This window comes from Podarcis liolepis (genome assembly GCF_965112155.1).
Source record: "Podarcis liolepis genome assembly, chromosome: 7".
NCBI classification, from domain to species: Eukaryota; Metazoa; Chordata; class Lepidosauria; order Squamata; family Lacertidae; genus Podarcis; species Podarcis liolepis.
Window position 1 is genome coordinate 53,170,937 of NC_139561.1, and position 24,014 is coordinate 53,194,950.

Here is a 24,014-nt window from a genome sequence, read left to right on the forward strand (position 1 = left end):
GGAGCCAGAGGGCAACGCCAAATGTCCTCTGAGCATTGAGGGGGCCAGGCCCCCTAAAAAAGATACATTCAGGGGACCAAGACTGCCTCAGCCCTTAGGAGTCAGTGCCTGTGATGGACCTATGAAATGGCCAATAATAAATTGGCATGAGACTTGAAAGAGCTACTTTTTGGCAATTATTTTTTTTTGGCCCCACCCTTAGATACCTGGATGCAAATCAGGTCACTGCTCTGTAAACTAAGGTGCAGAAGTGTGAACCCTGGCCAGATGATCTGATCAGCATAACCTTCAAAGCACTGTTTTATATTTAGCAGTTTGGCTTCTTTCTTCTTTTCCTTACCGCTTTTTAAAAGCCTCGCATTTATGGATTGTGTTGCCTTGACAATAGACAGTGACAAATGACATCATTAGTGCCGGTGGCAGCCACTTGTGGGATTCCCCCAGGAGAAGCAAAAAGAAATTCTTTTTTCTTTTCTTCCAGGAGAGATGCAGAAAAATGATTAAGAGGCATCATAGGTTTCAGGTGTTTGCACAGGGTTAGATCTAAAGCAGAATGGGTTAACTGCATAAACCTCGTATGGGCCTCTCCCCATATGAACTGACCTGGACCCTACGATCATCATCTGAGGCCCTTCTTCATGTGCCTCCTCCGCAAGAGGTCAGGAGGGCGGCAACATGAGAACGGGCCTTTTTTGCAGTGGCTCATTGTTTGTGGAATGCTCTGGCACCTTCACCACATATCTTTAGGTGCCAGGCAAAAACATTCCTTTTCCCCCAGGCCTCTAGCTAGTTAAACAATCTATGGCCTTTTAATCAGGGGCGTGTGTGTGTGTGTGTGTGTGTGTGTGTGTGTGTGTGTGTGTTTGTATGTATGTATGTATGTATATATGTGTATGTGTTGTTTTCATGGTATGTATTTTTGATTTTTTATATTGTAAACTGCCCTGTGATGAAAAGCGGTATAGAAATCTAATAATAAATAAATAATAAACAATTGCCCAAAACTTAACAAGACAATTTTATGCCTTCGAATGGCATTTCCAAATAATTCCTCCTCCCCAGCAAACTGCAGCAATAAAATAGAAAATTCACCATTTTTGACTGTTTGAATTAACTGCCTGCCTTCACCAATCTAAAGATCAGTCCAACCCCAAGGAATAATTGACAGGTCTAGAGAGATCTACATGGGAGTAAGGAAGAGGAAAAGAAAAGTGTATAGTGTGGGCTTTATCCACTGCTAGTCATACTTGGGTGCAGTGCAGGTCTTGGGATCTAGTGCAGGTCCATTAATTTCAATGGGCTTACTTCTCATAAAACTTAGTTAGATACAACTCTTCCATGTTTTAATGGATTGCTTAGAGACTGCCTTGGTATTAAGTGGCATGGAAGTAAGTTAGAGTTGCCATATTTCAAAAAGTAAAAACGAGGACACCCCAAGCTTTTTTAAAGGAAACCACTGAAATTGTTGAGCTTCTTTTTAAAGGAAACCCCCAAAATTGGTGAGGTTTTTTAGGAAGACCTGAAAGTTGTTGAACTTTCTTTTAAACAAAAACACCAAAAAACCCCACAAATTTTAGATTGACTTGCCTAAGATACAGGACAAATTGCTGCCTTTCGGAAATTGCCCTTCCACCTTTGAAATCCCAGTGACGTACAGGAAAATCCAGACATAGGGCAGCCCCAAGTAAATGCAATGCAATATAAATCCAGGATGAGTGAGGAATGCCCCTGGTGTGGCCTCTGGTTTCTCAAGCTGTGGCCTCTAGATTATATTCCCTGAGCTGGCTGGGGCTGCTGGGAGTTGCAATCCAGCAACATCAGGAGGGCTGCAGGCTGCTCAACCCTGCCTCCCCCTGCCCTTGCCTTTCTTCGCATGCCACTGACGTCCTTATTCTTGGTCCTTTGTGTTCTCGCTGCAGATGACAAGCTGGAGCAGCAGCATTCCTTGTTTACGCGCTACAAGGACCCATGCCGGCTTGGTCCAGGGGAGGACAAATCATGGGCAATTGGTAAGGGATGCTGCCATGGCCTTGGGCTTGGGTTGGGAGCAGTGCTTGGGGGGGGGGGGAGCTCATTAATCTGTTCCAGTTCACCCCCTCCAAAAAGGAATTATTTCATTTCCTCTGGAAAGGAAAGAATTTCCATTTCAGTTCAATTCACAACCCATTCACATAGTTCTCGCAATTTTTGTTTCAGCCATCAGAATTTGACAAGCTGCTCTGCTGTTGTATAAAATATGCTTAAGAAGATTAAGAAAACATCGAAACACACACTCACGGTGTAACACGAATAATGGTTTTATTTATCTTCCCCAACCATCATTGTATTTAAGTTTAAAGAGCGGCATGACATTTCAGATGGAGAGGGGACTAAAGATGGCGGCAAAGAGCTGTTCACAGGGCTTGGCAGGTGCTGCTAACCAGCTGGTTGGCATGTACAAACCCCCTCCTGGCCCAGCTGCACCTTTACCTGCCTCAAAACTGGCATCATATATGGAAGCAGAAACGCAACTCAGTACTGCATACAGACTCTGGTCTACATCCATTAGGGAGAAAGCCAAGGTTGATAGGAGACCCATGAATTCCTTTCTCTTCCTAGGAACCTTGTTAGATCCAGAAGGACTATATGATGAAGAAGTGTGCACAGCAGATAACCTGCAGAAGTAAGTACCACCTTGTTTCTCTGCTTATACAATATAGTGGATGCTTTTTAAATCTGCACCACCAATGAGTATTGCTTTTATATTTTGAATAGTGTTTTCAGTGGTGGTGGGGGGGAGGAGAGAGTGTCTCTTTCTTCGCTCTCACTCAGTAGGTTCCAGTACTCACCCTGAAGTTGTTACAGTAAGTGCCACACTTTTTAACAACAACAACAAAAAGGTGCTGGTACTGCGTACCCTTGAGTACCCCCTGAAATAAAAGGCTTGCCGATCAGAAGGTCGGCAGTTCAAATCTCCGCAATGGGGTGAGCTCCCGTTGCTTGGTCCCTGCTCCTGCCAACCTAGCTGTTTGAAAGCACGTCAAAGTGCAAGTAGATAAATAGGTACCGCTCCAGTGGGAAGGTAAACAGCATTTCTGTGCGCTGCTCTGGTTCGCCAAAAGCGGCTTAGTCATGCTGGCCACATGACCCGGAAGCTGTACACCGGCTCCCTCGGCCAATAAAGCGAGATAAGTGCCGCAACCCCAAAGTCATCCACAACTGGACCTAGTGGTCAGGGGTCCCTTTACCGTTACCTTTACCCTCACCTACAGATTGATTTGGGGCTGAATCCAGGGCAGGGTGAACAGTCCCTGTGTTGGTCCAGACTGGAGGGCCTAGACCTCATTTCTGTTCTACTCTGGCATGTAGGATTTGCCACAGTGCAAACTGACCCCCCCCTCCCTAAAATCAAATGCAGTAAAATTCCACAGGCCCTAAGGCAAAAAAGTAAGCACTCACAAAGTTTGTGGTCTGTAGCACTTTTGAAAGCCAACTTCTCATTTATTTTAAGTCCAGTTCCTCTTGGTCTTTCAAGACACCTTGTTTGATTGGCATTTAATCCCCATGCATAATTGATGTGTTGTCAAGCAGCTCTCAAATTGTAATGTCATCTTTAAAAAGAAAACTTGCTGAAGAGCTTGCAAATGATACCCATCTGAAATTGCTATTGTCATTGACAAACTAGATGAGGTTTAGAATGGACTCTTGTGGAAATCCTTCAATAATAAAATTTGCCCAAGCTATAGAAACTAATTTATCACCCTATTTATACTGGCATCAATAGTTCTGGAAAGAGCCCAGTAAATTAGGCTTCCATTAGACTTCCAGCACCAACCTCTGGAAATCTATTAATAAAGTTAAGAAGCCCGCACTATTAAATACATCGATAAGAGTGACTACATGGACCTATTTCCTTATTTAAAAGATCAATAAACACCGTTGCTACTTAGTCACAATGTGCCTCCACCTCTGACTTGATTAATAGGATACTGTTAGGGCAACTAGTGAAGAAACGGCCATTTAATTAAGATATTCACAGACCTAGGGTGGATTGGTTGTTGGTCTCTTTCACTTAATACCAATCCACTATTCAAAGGGGCGGTCACCTGCCTATCAGTCAAGTTTTATTGCAGGTCTAAAGCTGTCACAATGTTGTATACAGTCAGGTTATAGTCTTGCAGCCCAGACAATCTTTGGCACCAAAAGGACAATTTATCAGTTCCTTATATTGATTATCATGGCGGATGTCACTGAGATTGAAGTGGCACACTTTTCCAAACTACATAATTTTTCAGTGGTATCAGAGAGATGGAGTTACTTTTGTGACAGGGTGGTTTTGGAGGACTTTACAGCTACTTTTAATACATACTATAGTGGATACAGTGGGGAAGGACAGCCTTAACTTAGTGGTAAATCATCTGCCTTGTGTGCAGGTGGTCTCAAATTCTGCCCTGGGATCTCCCGCCCCAAACCCTGGAGAGCCACTGCCAGTTAGTATAAACCAGGAGTGGGGAATCTCTGGTCCATGGGCTTAATGGGGGCTGGCTGCCAGGGGTCCTAATTTGGCCCATGAGACCATTTCCCCAAAACCATGCTCACCTGCCCGGCACCTAAAGTCATACATTATGTGGGGTATGTAAAGCTGCAGCTCTCCCCCAACAGTGGAGTGTGGAGTGCTGCCAATCAGCTAATTGTCTGCACCCACAAACCCCTGTGCCTCTTATTGTGTAGCTGGATTTCAAACTTCATGAGAAAAGGGAAACTCTTCACCTGCCATCATGGTGCAGTCAAGAAACTGAAAGGTGGGAAGTGTCACTTCCAGGGTGCCGTAGGCATAATTTTCAGCTCTGTGGCATCCAGAACCCAAGCTTCTTTCTGTTGACTGACCAACAAAGATTGTTTCCTCTAGAGGAGAAAAGGGGGGGAATACAGGCAGGGCAGTAGATTTTAAATCTCAGTGGAAATATGTAGACACATATATTTTATGTCCTGGGGAGAAAAGCAGCCGGGGGTGGTAATTTGAGTATGGATGGGGGAGAAATTCAATTCAGTTTGCATTTAAAGGTGAACTTAACCTAATTTGCACTTCGAAAACAACATGTGAACTGAAGCAGCCAGACTGGGTGGCCCTCTAGAAAGTTTCAGTCTGATGTTCCCTTCTCAGTTAAATGCATAGGACTGTGGTAGCACATGTAACTCACTGGGCAAAGGTAAAAGTCTTTCATGGACTGGCTGGATGCTGAAGAGTGGTGGGAGGCAGAAATTACAATGCGCAAAGGGATTCCAGGCATTCCTAAATCCACCATTAATATAAAGTAACCACACCATAGAACACAGCCATTTTTCAAATTAATATATTGCAGGAAATATGGCGAAATGTGTTGCACACAAACCAGCCACTTTTCTCAGCTTCTTGCTTAATTTGCTATTATGAAGCGGAGATAATCTGCTGGTGTTTCAACAGAGGTCAATTCTGTCAGAGCCACAGCTCTTTCATTTAAAAAAATGAAAATTCCATGAGTTTTTCCCCCTAAGTAGTCTGAAGAATGTCTTGTCTGTGGCACTTTTGAAGACAATTAATTATACAACGGTCCATATTTGAACCACCATCTTCATAGAAGATTTTTGCAGTTAAAAAAAAATTGCATCCAGGGATCATTGATAAGTATTGATTCCTTGATACTGAAATTAATCAGAAGCAAGCTAGTGTCAATTGACTTAGGTCTCCAGAGATAATACTTCAGAACATGTTAAAACTGGATTTTACATTTTAAAGGTTGATAAAGGCTGGGTAATAAGAATCAATTGTACCAATTATTTTCATATGCTTTTAAGTTTCCTGAAAAGGAGCCACAGGCCTCGACAACTGGTGTCTCCATTTCTTCTGTGGAAAAATCAAGTTTTCATCTCTCTCTTTTCGAAAATAATTGATGGTATAGTCTGGTAATTTTGGTGTGTGCCTTATTCACAAAGGCCAACTGTGGATCTTCAATCCAAGACTACTATTTGAAGAATAAGCCCATGATTCACCACAAATTGTCAATAATCCTATGCACACTTACTTGGAAGTAAACCACATTGCGTTCAGTGAGATACTTCTGAGTAAACATTTAGGGAAGTATACTGCTTTGACTGCCCATTCCGCCAGAACTGGACAGCCAAAGAGAGGCATACTTTATTGTCCAAGGATACGAGAATCGGAGCTCAGTGGCAGAACATCTGCTTTGCATGCAGAAGGTCCCAGGTTCAACCCCTATTATCTCTAGGTAGGATGCATAGCTGTCAACTTATAGATTTGAAAATAAGGGACCAGCAGCCTCAAAAAGAAGGGATCAGCAGACAAAATAAGGGATTTTAGTCAATCAGCAGCAAAACAAAGCCTCAAGAGGTGGATCCCACAGCGCAGCAACCCGGCAAAGAGGATGCAGCAAGGAAAAACACCGTCACAACGCAGCCAAGCAACACAGTTGGAGCCTCCCTCCTCCCTGGCCGGCAGGGAGGGAGGGAGAGGAGCTGCTTCCTTTGAAACCTGGGAAATTTAAGGGACATCAGCAATCTGGGACAGCAGTGGGAAACAGTGCTGGGATAAGGGAGTTTCCCGCCAAATAAGGGACGGTTGACAGCTATGGTAGGATGGGGAAAGATTTATGCCTGAAACCAGGTTTCTGACTGCCAGTCAGTGTAGACAATCTAGCTAGATGGACCAACTTATATCTTATTTTTAAAGAATTGTACAGTTCTCAGGAAACATTAGGCACTTTAGAATAATAACAATAACAACAACAACAACAATGCACATGAGATAATTTGTTGATATTGGGTGTGTGAGAATTGTAATGTGTATTTATATGCTATTCCATAGTTTTGCGTAGTTAAGTGGAAATTACCGATATAAAATGAAACTTCAGAAATAGAAGATTTTATACCTTTGCTATCTCCAGTAAAGCATCCACCACCAAAAACTGGGAACCCACTTGAAATTTGTTAGAACAGTGGATGACACAGATGTAGATCTGACACATAATAAACCATTGTGTGTGTGTGTGTTTAACCAGGACAATGGAAAGTGAAGAAGGGCGAAAAGCCTATATTGTCTTTCCTACCAGCAAGACCCATCCTTCAAGTCAGAAGGGGAGGAAGAGAGCTTTGAAGGGGAATGGGAGGCGAATTGACTACATGCTTTACACTGAAGAAGGACTCTATCTAGAGTGGAAAGTGGTAAGCCCAGTCACATATGAACAGGCATACTGATAACAGTTCTGCATGTCAGAATTTGGCATCAGCTGTGATGGACAATGCTTCTTGATTCAAGCAGCATTCCCCAAGGCTCACTATGAACAGTCACCCTCTGATGGGATCCCATTATGTTAAGATGCCCCTGGGAGGACGCCCAGTTTTGTTTTGTTTTGCTTCAGCCATACTGTAGGCAGGGCATCATCATTCAAGAACTCAGAATCAGCCAATGAAGCTGAATGTCAGAAGATTCAGGTCAGGCAAAAGACAGGACTTTTCCCAGACAGCAAATAGTTAAACTGTGGAGTTCACTCCCACAAGAAGTCAAGGTGGTCACCCATATGGATAGCTTTAAAAGAGGATTAGATAAATTCATGGAATACAAGGCTATCAGCAGGTACTTGCCACGATGGCAATGTTCTCATCCCACTGTTAGAGGCAGGATTCCTCTGAAGAGCAGTTCCCGGGACCCACAGGTGGGCAGAGTTCTGTAGGTCACTATGAGAACAGAGCACTGGACTATTTGGGTCTTTGGCCTGATCCAGGCTCTTCTGATATGTTTATTTTCATCTGAAACCTTAAAAGTGGCGGGGACACACACACACACACACACACACACACACACCATAGAGCTCTTTTTAAAAATCATTTCTTTTGCTGTTCCTCCGCAGGAAGTGGAAGAGTTCAGTTTCATTACTCAGCTGGCAGGCTTAACTGATCACCTGCCTGTTGCCATGCGCCTGATGGTTTCAACGGGAGAAGAGGATCCTTAAAAAAGGACCGTTTTTTTGTCCCCCAAGTGTGTAGAGGAGGGAACTTCCAAACTTGTGACCAAGATGCAAGACAGAGTGTGGGATTTTTCGGATGCCCCCACCCCCTCCAGGCCAGGCTTGACTCAGACTATCCTCTGGCTGCGATTCTACCTGCTTTTCAGATTCCTCTCCATTTGCATCCTGTTAGGAAGATGTTAAAAAGGGAAGCAGAGAACGTATGTGAATTTGTGCATGGGGAGATGGGGAAGGGAAGGGGGTGTCAGCCCACCCACAAGCGTCACGAGTTGCCAGGCAACCGGGCAAGCCTGTATTTCTATACTTTCACTGTGGACTTAAAAGGAACCAAGGTAGAAGTCCCAATTCTTTTGAACCAGTGCCATTCTTACAAAACAATGTTTTTTTATATATATACTGATATATAGCACAATTTAGTTTGTAATCAGTCTCTGTGTTAGTGCTGCTCCAAAAGCGAGTTTTCGAATCATTTCTTTATATATCCTTAATGAGCTAATGCTTAATTTCTCTCTTCTTCTTTTTTTTTAAAAAAATCATTTTTCTTCCCCACCCCCTTTCCTTTCCTTTTTTCTTTTTAGCCTGTTAATGTTGTAGTAGCATGCCTGCGTCAGAAGCATGCCTCCACATTGCATGCCACTCACTTAGGAATGGAATGGTCAGTGAGGTACCATTGGGGTGGAGGTGGGTGGGCAGGTAGGGGAAACGAGAAGGATGGCAATGGTAATTCAGAACCCAAAGCATCCTGGCGACAGTATTCTTAGGACCTTGAAAACCCAGGTTTGGAAAACAGTGTCATATTGCCTATAAGCAGGCGACTGTCAAAACAGTAGGGCCAAATCCTAAAGTATTCTCTACCAATGCAATCCTGGAGATAAGATTTCAGAAGACACTATGGCAGATGTGGCAGATACAAGTGGCGGCATCTTTCCTGGACTGGTCCATTGCAGCTTGCAGTATGAGAGGTTTGGCACACAAACTTTCAAAGCTGTCTTATGTCACCACCAGACAATAAGTTGTATCTAACAAAGTGGAATGGAGTTGCCCCTCATTCTCCTTCCCTCAGGTGTTTCCCCAAAACCTGTTTGGGGTTCCTCCCCAACCCTCCAGAGCAGATTTTGGAAGGAGGGAAGGGAAGGAGGTTCTGTTGTGCTTCTGGGAGTCTGTCTACTAACAAGACAACTTTCTTGGATACAACCCCGTCAGTCTAATAATCTATCTCAACGTTGTCTGCTCTGACTCTCTGGTGGCTCTAACCTGATCTGCAGCAACTTCTGTGTGGATGGGGCCATAATTACCCTTCAGGTTCTGAACTTTTGTGATACCAAAATGCATTTAATAATGCATATTTTAGAATAAAACACCTACATTGAGACAAAATACATACTTAAATATTTTGTGATGAAATGCATATTGAAATCCATATCAAAATACCGAAATACAAATTCTTGTGCAGTTTTTTTTTTTAAAGACAGATTAATACGGAACAGGAACAGATTGGATTTATGAATAAACACATGCAAAGTTGGCGTAGACTATGGAACCCACCTCAGTTATGTGAATATTGGAATGTTCCTCCACCAAAAGATGGTTCTCAGCACATGGAAAGGTAGTATGTCAGGGGAAAGGCTAGCCTAAACCTTCTCCCTAGTGTGTTAGTTTTCTATAGGTGGTGAGCGGGAGAATTGAACTATGTAAACCCAGCCATCACAACCACAAGGGAAACATGACCAGTGGATTCTGCTGAATGAATTGGCCCATAGACCTACTGAATATGTCAACAAAGTGGCACGGCTGAATCCCATGCAGTTCCAGTGCTGTCTGGATGAAGGAATCGCATGGAACAGATGGGTCATGTGCAATGCAACCACACCAGTGCTATCAACCCTCAAGGAGGTATAGCACCAATGCAGTTGCTTCCTATTCTGCCTGCTCATCCCAGTGGGATTTCTTCATTTGAACACAATCAGAGCAGCATGGGAACCAGTCACAGGGAAGCAGTGGCTACTCTAGTGATGTGTATATTAGTCCTCATGCATTGTGAGAACAGAAAGAGCAATGCAAGGAAATAGGTGGCAGAGAGCCTTAGCTAAAACACAAGCAACTTCACCAGAAGCGCATAGCAAGACATAGTAGGGAAGTTCTGTAAATTCTGAATCAGACACACTAAAAGGTGCCACATGCGGAAGATGTGCCTGTCACTCCAAGGAGAGGAAGATCTCACACATTACCATTTGTACCTCTTAACTTCTGTTGCAGAAGATTTGTTTGCTCGTTCTTCTCTTGTGCTGATGGACTTCCATTCCTGCCCCGCTCACCTAGCTTGGTAGTTCAGCTTGATTTGAGGTGGTGGACTGAAATTTCTGAACCCCATCCCTCTTCCCACAGCAGGGCTTGTACAGCATGTATGAAGGAAAGAGTGCCTTTAAACACATGCAGAGTGCCCACTAAGAACCATCCAGTGTTCTCTGCCCACCCAATGATAGAGGGAGTGGCTTCTGGGGCAGCGTGGCCTAAACATGACTTCCACTGTCCAGTCACAGCACCTCATTCGTTTATAACCTCATTCACTTGCAACACACAGGAGGCCGTGATGGCCATCAATTTGGATGGCTTTAAAAGAGAATTAGACTGGAGAGTTAGAATGAAGGAGAAGGCTATTGATGGCTACTAGCCATGATCTTGTGTTCGAATCCTGAGTTCTGGTTTCCCACAGGCATCTATAAAGTTCATGAATAAGTACCCAAACACTATTATCTATTTCCTACCTGAACACAAATTTATTTTATGAACTCTAAATAGACCCTCACCTGAAACAATCTGTTTCTCTCCTAGTCTGCACTTCTGATGTGACACTTTCCTTTTTTAGAAGTGACAAGCACACCTTCCAGAGCAGGAAGAATCTGTACCTCTCCAAAATAGTATTGCCACTTATAAATGGTGGAAGATCAAATGTCATAGATCAACCCAATCTGCTTTTCATATCCCTCTTGAACTCGGAGGCAGAATTTTCAGATATGCTTAAGCAGTTGTGGGCTTGTCATTCAGCATTATGCAGCTGCACACTGAAACATGTTCCTGTCATGTATTAGGTACACTGGGAGGCACTATTGTTGCCTGTTCAGCTCCACGGTTGCCAAAATACATTAGGGTGTAGCATAGATTGAGCCAAGCCGCCCCACCAGTCTTTAGCGAAATCTCTGATTTCATAATGCTTCAAAATTCTGCGTTTCTGCAGCTAAGGATGACAGAGGTTGTTGCCAGTGCAACATTTTGGATCATCTCGGGAGGGAAGGGCAAGCCCCCAGTTAGTGTCTTTGTACAGATGCATTAATTGGGGGCCATCCTAAGTGGAGAGCATGTCTCAGAATCTGGCAACAGATCTCAGTGCTATGGCTGTGAGATTGAACAAGATGTACCATAGAACCAGATGGCTCCAGAAGCAGGGTTTTTCTTTGCCTCTTCTGAAAAACAAAGAACAAGAAATCAAGGAAGATGAAATAAAAGACTGGTGGATCAGAGAGAACTGATTGGAAATGATGCAAACATTTCTGGAGAAATGGAATACAGTGCAAACATAATAATAATAAAAAATCAGTCATGGGGTTTTCTCTATAAAGGACAGGGTGGGTCCACCTGAAATGACTCTAAAAGGGATTTGAAAACTGACTTGGACAATGGGATCTGTACCAGGTTCCAAAGTGAAGTCCATAATGACTGCAAAGGCTTGATACAGGTGGGCCATAGTCTGTGGCACATCATTGCACCTGTAAAATTCTGGAGACATCAGAGTGGGAAGAAATTTGCCTTTCCACAACCCTCGTAGAGAAGGAGACTTGACTGCCTCAGCTTTAAGGGGAATCACCTTTCTCCTCCCGTGCTTTGAAAGCCTAAGCAATAGTAAAACTTCCACAGATGCCTGATCAGGCCATTCCAAAGCAGGGAACTCCAGAAAGCAAATAGCTGTGAGCAGAGATTTCAGCAGACCTGCTAAGGCACCACCAGCGGTGCAGACTGAGACAGGGTGGAAGGCAGGGAGGCCAACTGGAGGCAGAGCCCGAGACAATGACAGGCGGTGCCAACTGACTCTACATTTGTTCCCATCCTCCTCCCTGCTGTGTTCTACAAAGGAGGAAGCTGACGGTCAGTGCCACCAGCCATTGTAAGAAAAAAGGCAGGCAGGCTGTGAGGTTGGTGGGGCAGAGCCCATTTGCCCTAGATGACTAGCACCCACAGGGCTGCTTTGCATGTTCCAGGGAAGCAGAGACAGAAAGTGTATTAATCAGGGCTAGTTTGGATCATGTCCATATCAAAGCACCTTTATGGACTATACCAACCCCTGTGGTGGTGATGACCAGGAGCAAATAGCATTTCATCGCCCAGTACAGAAATCAATCTGCAATAAAAACTGCTAGCACATTTGTAAAGCTAAGCAGGGTCCAGTATGGTTTCAAATTGGATGGGGGACTGCATGCTGAGATTCCTGCATTACAGGGGGCTGGACTAGATGACCCATGGGGTCCCTTCCAACTTTCTGATTCTATGAGAGAGAAAAGAAAAATGCTCCCTCCCCACATATTCATCTGTCTTCATTGCATCAAACTTTCTCTGCAGGGGCATGAACCAATGGATTTTCTAGTTCATGACCCAAGCTAAACCTGACTGGTTGTTTTATCTGCAACATTGCTTCTCATTCTACTTTTCTGTTTGCTTGTATTTTATTAACTTTTTTCTGTCCAAAGTATGAATTACAGCTCATATGCTGTCCACCATCTCTGTCTAGAATGTTTACCACTAGCAGTAAAACTAAGCCAAGGCGCAGTATTTAAATAGCTCCCTTTAAGCTGTGTAAATTACCACCAGATATCCACATTCTGTGAGTAGCTGAAGTAGACATGCTGTGTGGTCTATAAGCAATTGTACCAATTACTGCCAAACTGTGCTACACTATTTACAGTTTTAAAAACCCACAAAAGCTAACTGTCTAAATTACAGGTTACTTTCTGGGAATTCTTGCTTTTCTATAAATGAATGAAAGAAAGAAAGAAAACCAAACCAGGTTTTTCCTTCTTCCCCTTTCAAATTTAGATGCGTTAAGATTTCTTTTTTATGTGAGTTGTGGGGTTTCTTTTTCGGGGGGGGGGTCAGGGTCAGTTTTGAAGTAAACTTTCTCAGAGTTTATCATTCTTGGATATTCTCCATTTTTAAAACTGTAGAAAATTTGATAGTTGTAAAAAGAGGTAGATACTTTTGGATTAATCAACAACAATGTCATTCGTAACCATTGAATAGTATTGTGGGTCAAACTTTGGGGAAACTTTTAGGCTGGGAATCATATTCCTTTGCCTTATTAGTGCATTGACCTTGTGCCTTCTGCTGCCTTGATATGCTATGGGAGAGCTGGAATCCTGTTTGAGGGCAAATGGAAGAAATATACTTCTCATTCCAGAGAACGGTGTTTTGAAAAAGAAAAGTAAATTCCGTACATCTGTGATCACATTCTTTCCTGTTATTGCAAATTTACATTTTGTCCAGACAACAGCTGTATTATGTACATGGCCTAAAGTCCCTTAGGATCCAATTTTATTTTCAATGATGTGGACACCAGATGGAAGGATAAAACACCCAGATCTTGGAGCATATTCCAGTATTCCACATAACCCATTGGTGGGAGGAAGTCACAGGAGCGGTTTCAGTTGTCACTGAATACCACCTTCTCCTCCCAATTTGTTGGGTAGGGGAGAAATCTTGAACTTATGGGAAGGTGGTGAACATGGTGTGCCCTTTGTCACCTTGTCCTTAATCCCTAGTTGAAATGTGGCTATTGAATCCTATGCATGCCATCCCAGTCCTGCAGATAAAGGCTGTCCCTGAGCTGCATGACTGGTGCTGGTTGCCATGCCTTGCCCCAGACCAGCCTTCCCCAACCTGCTGCCCTCCAGGTGTTTTGAACTACAACTCCCATCAGCCTCAGCCAGTGGCCACAGGGGTTGTAGCCCATCTGGAAAGCACCAGGCTGAGCCAGAGGAAGCTGAGCACAGGCTCTGGTGTATGTTGAATTTATAAGTCTCCGATACATGCACAGAGTGTCACAAAGGGTTATCACCAACCAAGCTCTAGTAAAAGTAGGCCAACTGAAATTAAAGGACCTAAGTTAGCCATGTCCAGTGGGTTTACTCTGAGTAGAACTAACCATGGAAATAACACAATCCTTTCCCATTGGCTCCCCTGTATGTTGCAAGGGAAAATGCCCTGATATATTCACATGCACACCAATCATAACTGTGTTAATATATGTCTGCATTTTGTATTTAGGCATTGGTTCCCAAGAACTTGATTTCCCACACTTCTACAACCAGCCAGTTCCCTACCAAAGGGACTCCCCCAAGTGTTTTTCTAAGACTAGGAAATGTTGACATTTGAACAGGCATCATGTGCACATGCACAACGCCAGCAAGGTGATACTAGAGATAGAGGATTTCTTATGAAAGCCACCTCAGGTTTGGCTCATGCCAACCGTTCAAAATGGTTAACTGGTCGACGCAACGAGCTCCCCAAAGGCGTGTTTAAATGGAAGAATCAAATTCAAAGGAGCAGAAACCATCTGCATCTCCTCATAGCCACTCATGACTCAATGAGATACTTGCTCCCTAAGGGAGGATGAGACCAAGGTTTGTGCTGCCTGCATAATTTATAGAACTCTACAAGTATCCTGCGAGCCATAAAGCTTTGAAAATGGGTGGAATTTTTGAACTTCAGGAAAATGGGAACATATGGTTCTGGGCAGGGTCAAGTATAGTTAAATCTAGACGGGTGGTCATGGCAGGTCTCGCTATCCAGGAATAAGAACCCTGGACAGTTCCCAGTAGGTCTTGCTGGCTGAGTTGTGAAAGATATTTGCCACAATAGGGAGCTGAAGCCATCTGAGGCCTTCTAAAGCAGGCAAGACCTATACTGCATTAAGCCCCACCTCCTTGAAGGAGACATCTACATTCCTTAAGAGGTCCTCACCCAATTCTATGTCCTTTGGCTTCTGTGAGGTCTAGAACAGGTGCTGTTGGATATGCTGGTTGGGAATGATGGGAGTTGGAGTCCAACAACATCTGGGGACTTAAGGTTGAAGAACAGTAGTCTCATCCTCTAAGTCCAAGGTTGGTTGTAGGTCAACATCCTCTAGGCAGGAGATCACAGGACCAGCTACTGAATATTCTCTTCTGAGGAAAGTGACCTGAATCTTGCACTCATCTGAGTCCTCTTCAGAGTCCTGTGGGATCTAGCATCATGGTACATGATATGTATCTAGGAAGTATAGCCTGAGACAGCACTATGCTATTCTTAAAGTATTATATAACACTACCATGAATCCCCTTAGATACAGGATACTTTATTGTCCTTTTTAGAGTTCCCATGGAATTTCACCACGGACATCTTGAAAGTGAATTTGTTGGTCCCTTGTTAGGAGAAACATTTAGGGGATTTTAAGGGAAGAAAAAAAAAGTTTTGAAAAACATTGAGCAAAGAGTTTTACAAACATGCTTGTTTGGACTCACAATAACCAGGTTACTAGGCCATGGTGTGCTGTGACCCTGCCATTCACCAATCAGCATTAGGAATCCAAGTACAGGGAGTACAGGACTGGTGAGAAAACTCCCTGCAGTGAGAAAAATCCAAGGGTCAGAGGGATCAACAGATTTCATTTAAAGTGATCCTTCAAGGTCATTTTTGGTTGATTCCTGCTACAGAGAAAAGTATTAGGAATGTCAAAGAAGGAAGGAAGGAAGGAAGGAAGGAAGGAAGGAAGGAAGGAAGGAAGGAAGGAAGGAAGGAAGGAAGGGGTTTTTAATGAGAGAAATTAAACAAGACCAACTATGTTTCCAAGAGAGCCTCTCCACATCCCTAATTCTTCTTAGGCAATTACAGGACATCAGCCCCCCTGGCTACTTAAGGGAAAACTGCTCAAGCTGAATTACCTTCAAGAATATGCTCAGGGCCCCTCAGTCTATAAATTCACAGCCCTCTTACCTAGGAGTAAGTCCTATTTAACTCAGTGGGACTTGTGTTTGAGCAAACAGGAATAGGACTGCACTATCAGTTACTGAGTGATTACACTGTCCATCACAGAATATGGTTTCCAACCGGATATACTCAATGTCAAGGGTCACCAATGTGATGTGCTTCCACTGTTTTAGACTTCACATTCCATCTGCCCCAGCCAGCATGCCCAGGGATTGTGGGAATTGTGGTCCTCAACATCTTGAGGGCATTGCGCTGGCTATCCACACTCTTTACATACAGTCCGTAAGAACACACCCACCTTCACAACTTCCTCTCTTGAGAAATATTGGACTCAACTTCCTGTCTGTAGCTACTGCTGTCTGATATTCTGTAAGTGCTCTCCTTCCTTCCCTATTAACACTGTGCTTATTATTAGTGCAAAGTACATAACCTAATGGCTCCCCCTTGCCATGCCTGCTGTTGCTAGATGGAATTTTTAAAATTTGTTGGGTCTGATAGCTTTGTTAAATAATATTTAGCAACTGATGCTGCCCGCTAGCTACAACCTAGTGCTTGCCAGAGGTTATGTGCAAAAGGTGCTCCCTTATATTGAGTCTGTCCATCTAGTGCTTCTACCAGGGGTCCCCTGTAGCCCTACCTAAAGATGCCAAGGATTAAGCCTGGGACCTTCTGCATCCAAGCAGTTCTTCTCCAACTCCCGTCAGTCCCAACCAGCATGGCCAATGGTCAGGGATGATGGGAGTTGTAGTTCAGCAGCATCTGGAGGGCATCAGGATGGAGACAGGTGCTACTATGTTGATCAAGCATGATGAAATAGGGAGGGAAGGACATGTGTATACTTAGTATCAGCTTGTTCTTTCAAGGCAGAAGTAGACTTTATGAGAGACACAGAGTTGGGTTTATTGCGTATCTGTTTCCTGCTTCTTCCTATAACACAACATGTAGCATGACAACACTACACTGCACATTCCTTGGCACACAATAGTTGATTGTGCAGCATGGGGGCGGGGAAACATACAGCATAATGAACCACATTAATGGTTGTGTCATAGGATACATGTTACCAAGAATCACTGAGAGACAATAAGCAGCAGGGGCTCTGTGCTTCTTGAAAAGTTGAGGTCTGCCCAAGTTACAGGATTCACAGTGCCCAGCCTTATTCAGCTGTAGTGATCTCAGTCTGAAAAACCAGACAGAGAAGCAGCAGCATTTCCTGAAAGCACCCTCCTTTCTCTTGCCTTGTTTCAATACTGCTGGGGTTTGTTAAACCACAGTAGTGGGAAACTGTGGTTTCAGTTCCAACTACATTCATACTGTGTTTCACAATCCTGGCTTCTAATTAGAGCTTAAACCACAGTTTCCCAGATCAGATATAAAATAGTGAAACAAGCCTGAGAAGCACTGCATAAAGTTGTAAGAGAGAAAGGAGGGAACAAAGCAGGTAATGCATGCCCAAACCTCTTCTTCTGGTAAACCATGGTTTGTCAGACTGAGATCGTTCTGTATCTGAACTAGGCCACTATCTCAGACATCACCTATCTCATATACATAACAGCAAGCAGCCACAGTAGCTCAATAGACCCTCCATGTTCAGATGCAGTTTGAATATCGGGCACTGTGAACAAACAACAGGAGAGAAGTCTTCATGTCTTGCTCTTAAGTTTCCCAGAGTTAGCTGGTTGACCACCTTTGGTGAGAAAATGCCAGACTAGATGGACCTTTGATCTGATCAGACAGGTAGTTCTCATAATGTTCTAGATTGCCATGATTCCAGAAACGTCAGCCCTAAAATATGCTCTCCTCCTTCTCTTTCTGTTTCTCCTGCTTTATTGTTCTTCTCCTTCTCATCTTCCTTCTGCTCCTCCTCCTCCTTTTTCTTTTTCTCTTTCTCCCCCTCCTTCTCTTTCTTCTCTTCCATTGCCACATTTTCTTCTCTTCTTACCATTATGGAATACTCAATCGATGACCATGCTACTGCAGCTGGAAGCCACTTCCCTGAGTCCCTAATGAGTGGCTGCAGTCTCATAGAATCAGCCCAGTCCATTTTAACATATGGTTAGCCTGGAATGCAAATCTGCTAGTCAACACATATCGGCCCAGCTCACAGACTGAAATGTTGCCTGTTTCTGTCCAGCTGGGGAAAGGGAGTTTGTGTAGACTTCAAACTGTGTAATAGAAAAATTCCCAATTTAACTGTTTTCAGTGACAAGACAGATTAATCTTTTTTAAAAAATAAATAAATCTGGTATTACTAAAGCGGTCATTCTCCTTTGTCCATAACCTGCACACAGTTTAACTATGAATCTTTGTCTTTTTAAATATTGTATTAATAGATTTAGAAAGCCTAAAAAAAAAAACTTTTTTAATTTCAATGATTTTTTCTGTATTGTATCCTTCTAAAAACTAATGTTTTTATATGGTAAGCACATACAAACCTTCTGGCATTTTTGTTATGATTATATATAATATATAAATATATATTAAAGAAAGCCAAATTAAAATGTTCCATCCATTTCTTTGTGTGTAATGAAATGAAATCAGCTTACACCTCTCTCTCTTTTTTAAAAGATATTTTGGCAAATGAAGAGAAGTCTTTCTTCTTCACTTCTATGGTGCTGAAAGGAATATGGTTGATGCAAATGATATAATAAAATTTTAAGGCTAAAAAATACACCTTCTGTCTATTATGGATTCTATGGGCAAGATACTAGTGTGAAAGAAGGGGCAGAACATCTGATGTAAAACACATGTCTCACCCTCATATTTCTAAATGGAAGTGAACCTCTAAAGGCATCAAGGACATGGTTGTGGCACCATATATGCACTACATATATGGTGTATGTGGTTTGCCACATTTGGTGCAATCTGGCCACATCAGTGTAAGAAAAATCTACAATGTGTTTACTTCAATTTGCTTGATCTACTGACCATAAACCTCAGACACACTGCGGGGTTATCAGTACAGCCACAGCAAAAGAAAAAGAAAAAAGAGGGGGAGACAATAGACATTTCCACGAGAAATAGATAGAAATACCAACCATTTTGACTCAGAACTCTTTCCTTTAAAAGTTGTCACCTGACTCTGATGATGACAGCAAGGAACATGGCTATACATTTCCATGATTGCAGGGCTGGAATCCACCATTAAACACAGAATTCCCCAAGGATAGGGAAAGTACTCAGCAAATAAAAAGGGATTTAATAAGTCTGTAAAAATTGCAGTATAGGAGAGCATGTAATCTGAAACACACACAACCCGATTGCCAGAATCCAACAGGTTTTGGGGGATTCTGAGCTAGAGTCAGGGTTTCCCACTTTTGAAACAGATTCTAAAATGGCAGACATTCAAGTGGAAAATGCAGGCCTGCCAGGCTCAGGGATTTTGTGGCTTGAAGCATTAGCCTCTGAGGCTTGGGGCCAGCTTAGTGTGCACTGGGCTTGTTTGTAGTCAGGGCTCTTTCCAGGTGCGGAAGGGACCATGTATTAAAACCAGGAAACAGCACAATGGCAACATAGCCGTCAAAACATTACAATTTGTAAGGGAAAGGAAGAATCATTTTCTGCCTCCCCCCACAAGCCCTGCAAATACAGTGGTGCCTCGGGTTACAGACGCTTCAGGTTACAGACTCCGCTAACCCAGAAATACCTGTAGTACCTCAGGTTAAGAACTTTGCTTCAGGATGAGAACAGAAATCGCACAGCGGCGGCAGCGCAGCAGCAGCGGGAGGCCCCATTAGCTAAAGTGTTACCTCAGGTTAAGAACAGTTTCAGGTTAAGAATGGACCTCCAGAACAAATTAAGTTCTTAAACTGAGGTACCACTGTAAAGGTTAAGGTTTTATGTTCTGCTGTAGTAATTAGAAAAAAGTCCACTAAATGTTTCCAGAATGGAACCACCTGCTTTTATGCATCTGTAATAACTGTTGGAGGCAATCTGTCTCTAAATACCAGTTGCTGGGAACCACAGAACGGCGGTTTCAGGCCTTGGGCGGAATCCTTTAGTCTATCTTCTTAAATGGGGGGGCCTGTGAAGTGGTGACCCACACCCCCCTTGTGGTGGTGATCCCAGGGTTCCCCTTTAAAGGGGTCTTGAGGGGAGGCATTGGCCATACGCCGAGAGGTTGTCATTGCTCTCCCCTCCAACGGCGGTGAAACGGGGGGCAGGCTTTCTGAACATATGTACCCCAGAGCCAGCCCAATCCCCCCACATTCTGGATAAGCCTGATGTCTCCCAGATGCCTGGCTGGGGACTGGTAAGGATAAACACCCAATGCGTGAGCCAAGGTCTCCCTACATCTGAAATTTAATAAAGTTGTGGCCAATTTTAATCCCATAGCATGTTGTCTTGAGTCATCATTCTGCTCGGGGGTCGCCTGGGGGTTGGAGGGACTCTGACTGTCCACGCAATGGGCCTTCTCTGCAGTGGCACCCTGTCTGCAGAATGCTCTCCCCTGGGTAGTTAGCCTGGCGTCTTCATTATACACCTTTAGGCGCAGGCAAAAACATTCCTTTTTAACCAGGCCTTTGGTTGATCTGATTGACATCCTATACCATTTTAAAATGTGGCTCTTTTTGGGGGGGGGGGTTATTGGGTTGTTGTTTTTATTTTGATTATATATACTGTGGTTTTTATGTTGATCTTTTCTGTGAACTGCACTCAGACCTCCGGGTATAGGGCAGTATATAAATTCAATTAATAATAATACAGGTGACATTTATACAACACTGTTTATGCAAGGTGGTCTTGAAAATAGGAATGGGAGGTATCGGATAGGGATGTAATTTTTGTTCCAGCATTTGAGTCCCAGTCACAGGGATCTGACTCTCCCAGTGTCCTATCAATAGGAATCAATAGCAGAAACACCAATTTGAGCCTCGTCTGAATCTGCCAGACCCGAATTTCACCCCTAACTTCAAAGCTAATTGCACTCACAAAACTTCATTAAGCTGACACGTCCTTCTGTGCGGATCAAAACTCTGCTGCCTTTGTTATTTAGAGTCCGGCCCTTGAGCAAGTTAGTATTGATCTGAGGTTGGTCCAGGCTCCCAAATCAGCTGAAATTCATCAAATACACACAAGCTCGAAGGAGTTTGACTTCTATTGATTGCAACACAAGCACCAAAGCCAAAGCATCCGGTTTGCTTTTCTGCCCCCTTTCCCCTGAATTTTTCTCAAGGGTTGCTAATCAGAAGCCATACAGGCAAGCTGAGCTGAAATCTCTGTTTCTTCTCTCGTCAGAGAAAAAGGAAATCAATAGAACTCAGGCTAATAAGACCATGCACAGGACGATGTTGTTTTTAATGAGCTCTCTCTTACACACACAAACACACACATCTTGTGAGACAAGACATCATCTCCCTAGCTGCTGCTTTCAGTATTGCTAGTATCCCATTTACAATCAAAACGCTTGAGTTGAGCACTTCAGCTTTCAATAAAGGAGGCCCCCCAAGACCACAAATGTTCATTCTTGGGCATTAAACCAGCCTCCTAAGTGGTCTTATATGGGGGTTTCAAAGAACAGTGCTAGCTTTATATACTGGGCAGTGGTAGGATACCTCTGGTCCAGGGTCCTAATTTGGTCCATGAGGCAATTTCCCTTAACACCAAACCCACCTGACTCACAAATGATGTTATATGTGATGTCAGGCATCCTGCAAAAGAAGAATCAGGAGCTTCAAGTGCACTCATGAATGTTTATTTGCAATTGTTGCTAACAGCACCGACCAAGCATGCCCCCTCCTTTTTTGTATTCTACTTACCTAAGGCAGCTGCCTCACTTTGTTTAATGGTAGGACTGGCCCTAAAATGCAGGTATTTCAGAGGATTTTGATGAATGTGAAAGTTGGGGGTATTGCAATTATTATTGCTTTTGAACCATTCATGTTGAAATAAATGATTCATATTTTTAGGGTGTACTGCTAATCTGTCATGGCTCAGCAAGGATCTGTCCCAGGTGGTTGAGTTTGGGGGACAGAAGGGGTAGGTAGCTTGCTGTTGATCCAAATCAGGCAGAGCCAGGTTTGTGGTTCAAGGGTCAAGTTCAAAGGCAGTAAAAGAGGGTCAAAAGGGACAGAGGTGTACAATCCAAACCAATCAGGGACAAGATCTCAGGTTGCAACTGAGGAGAGTGAGCCGGGCCGTGAGATAAGTTGCTTAGTTATTGTGTTTTTGAGTGTCTTGGTAAAACAGAACACCAATTAATAAAAAAAAAAGGCATTCGCCTATCCTTAATTAGCACATACATCTAAGATGATGTGCCTCATTTACAGGAAAAGGTCTTCTAAGCCCTAAACTCATAGATGTTGAGAAAGCATATAGCTTCCCCCAAAGCATTTACACAGCTCAGGATGAAGAACCAGAATCCAGATGAGCTCAGGCACTAATGGTTGGGGTCATTAGCATAGCCAGTATTGATGTCCGAGCACCCTTATTCACTGAACTAAAATGGAATTTGCCTTACAGATATACACGTTGAACATTAACCAGCACTTGTTCTGCAGAATCAGAACAAAACCTTGTATATATCACAGAGAAACGGACCGGCTCATACATTCACTGCTGCATTGTGACAAACACACTGCTGCTCAGTGGTAATAGTGAAAGAGGGGAGCACAACTGTAAAAAGTCCTATTTCTTTCTGCTTTGTGTTCATGACTCAACAGAATATGAACTAGAAGCTGCTTTGCGGGGCACCACAAAGGATTCTCCCAAGCTTTTAAGAGGATGGGTCACCCATGCTGCACTCACAGGCACCAATGTGCCTGCTAGTAGCACCTCTTATGGTGCTAGGAAAAGTCTCAGTAAATATCCCCTCAAAAATCCACAATGCAAGGACTGCCTGCTCCTACATGGAATATGCCCCCTGAAGCATGCCCACATTTCACTGGATGCCAGTTCTGAACAAAGGAAGGGTGCAAACAGCTTCTTTCTGTGTGTGAGCATAGCAGTGGGTGATGTAGGTGCGTTTCCCCGTTCATGGGGGGAGGGGAGAGTGGCTGGGGGGCATTTTATAATCCTATATCTTTCTGCTCCTTTAAATGTATCCTTACACAAAATCCTGTGAGGTAGGTTAGAGTGAGATGGTGACTGGACCCAGGGTCACCCAATGAGCTTCATCAGAAGTGGCACTGCCTATAGGTTCATAGTAGTTTAATTATTTAAAAACAAGTGGGACTTGCAACAAAATGTTGCCATGCAGAGTATTCCTGTTCAGGGTTCCAATACGCCAGTAACCCTTTTCTAGGATACTCCATTCCAGCTGCCCTCCATTCCCACACACCACAGCAGTCAATGAGCCCAGCCCTAACCCTTTGGGCTTCCCCCAAATAATTTTTGTATTTCTGCAAACTATGCTGCATTCCCATTCCTCCTTGTGTGGGTGGCTTATGCTACAAAAAGGATTCACTCAGAGTTCACTATTAGTACATAGGATAAAATAAAGACACATTTCCTATTTTCTACCAATGGTTCCAGAAACGAGTTGGTTACCATATAAATACCTTTTCAATAACATTGTGTATCCTTTTGATATCACACACAAAAACACCTCCCTGATGCTGTTGATTAAATGGGCAAAGGCTTTACCGCCCTCTAGTGGATCTCATAAAGGATGGACACTCAAAGTCTTCAACAATAATCTCAACTGCTGCCTATCATTATAGTAGTAGTTTTCAACTGTGACCCATCAGACGTTTCCAAAGAGAAGATCAGTAATTAGGGGTGGGCATGGAGGCACATGCTTGTCATCCCTGACTGATCCACCTGTGCAATTTGTGGCCAGTGAGGTGTACTTGGTATGTTCTGAGCCAGCGGCCTAAATTAATTTAGTCTGCACCCTAGGACATGCTATTAGATTTCATACAATGTGCTGAGTTTCCATAGCAGACATGCAGAGATTTTTGGCAAATGAAGGGAACGGATCCCCAGAAACTGAACCTATTGAATTAGCCTTGCCACAAGTCAGGGCATTGGTATACCGCACCCAGCCAGGGTTTCAGACAA

General features: G+C 43.4%; 1 protein-coding gene across 3 annotated transcripts in view; it reads left to right on the plus strand.

The window, feature by feature from the left end:
• SMPD3 (sphingomyelin phosphodiesterase 3) overlaps positions 1 to 24,014 on the plus strand; it is a 351,886-nt gene that overhangs the window by 110,400 nt on the left and 217,472 nt on the right. The window contains exons 6-9 of one of the 3 annotated variants that reach the window (XR_014528791.1): positions 1,920 to 2,009; positions 2,599 to 2,662; positions 7,035 to 7,197; positions 7,884 to 10,458. Coding sequence is in view for 1 of the 3 variants with exons in the window: in XM_083514992.1 (XP_083371118.1) it covers positions 1,920 to 2,009; positions 2,599 to 2,662; positions 7,035 to 7,197; positions 7,884 to 7,985 (419 nt within the window). In the remaining 2 variants the exon portion in view is untranslated. Of the gene's footprint in view, positions 1 to 72; positions 2,010 to 2,598; positions 2,663 to 7,034; positions 7,198 to 7,883; positions 18,270 to 24,014 lie in introns of those variants that run through there. The other 2 variants (XM_083514992.1, XR_014528790.1) reach the window with 2 other exon arrangements.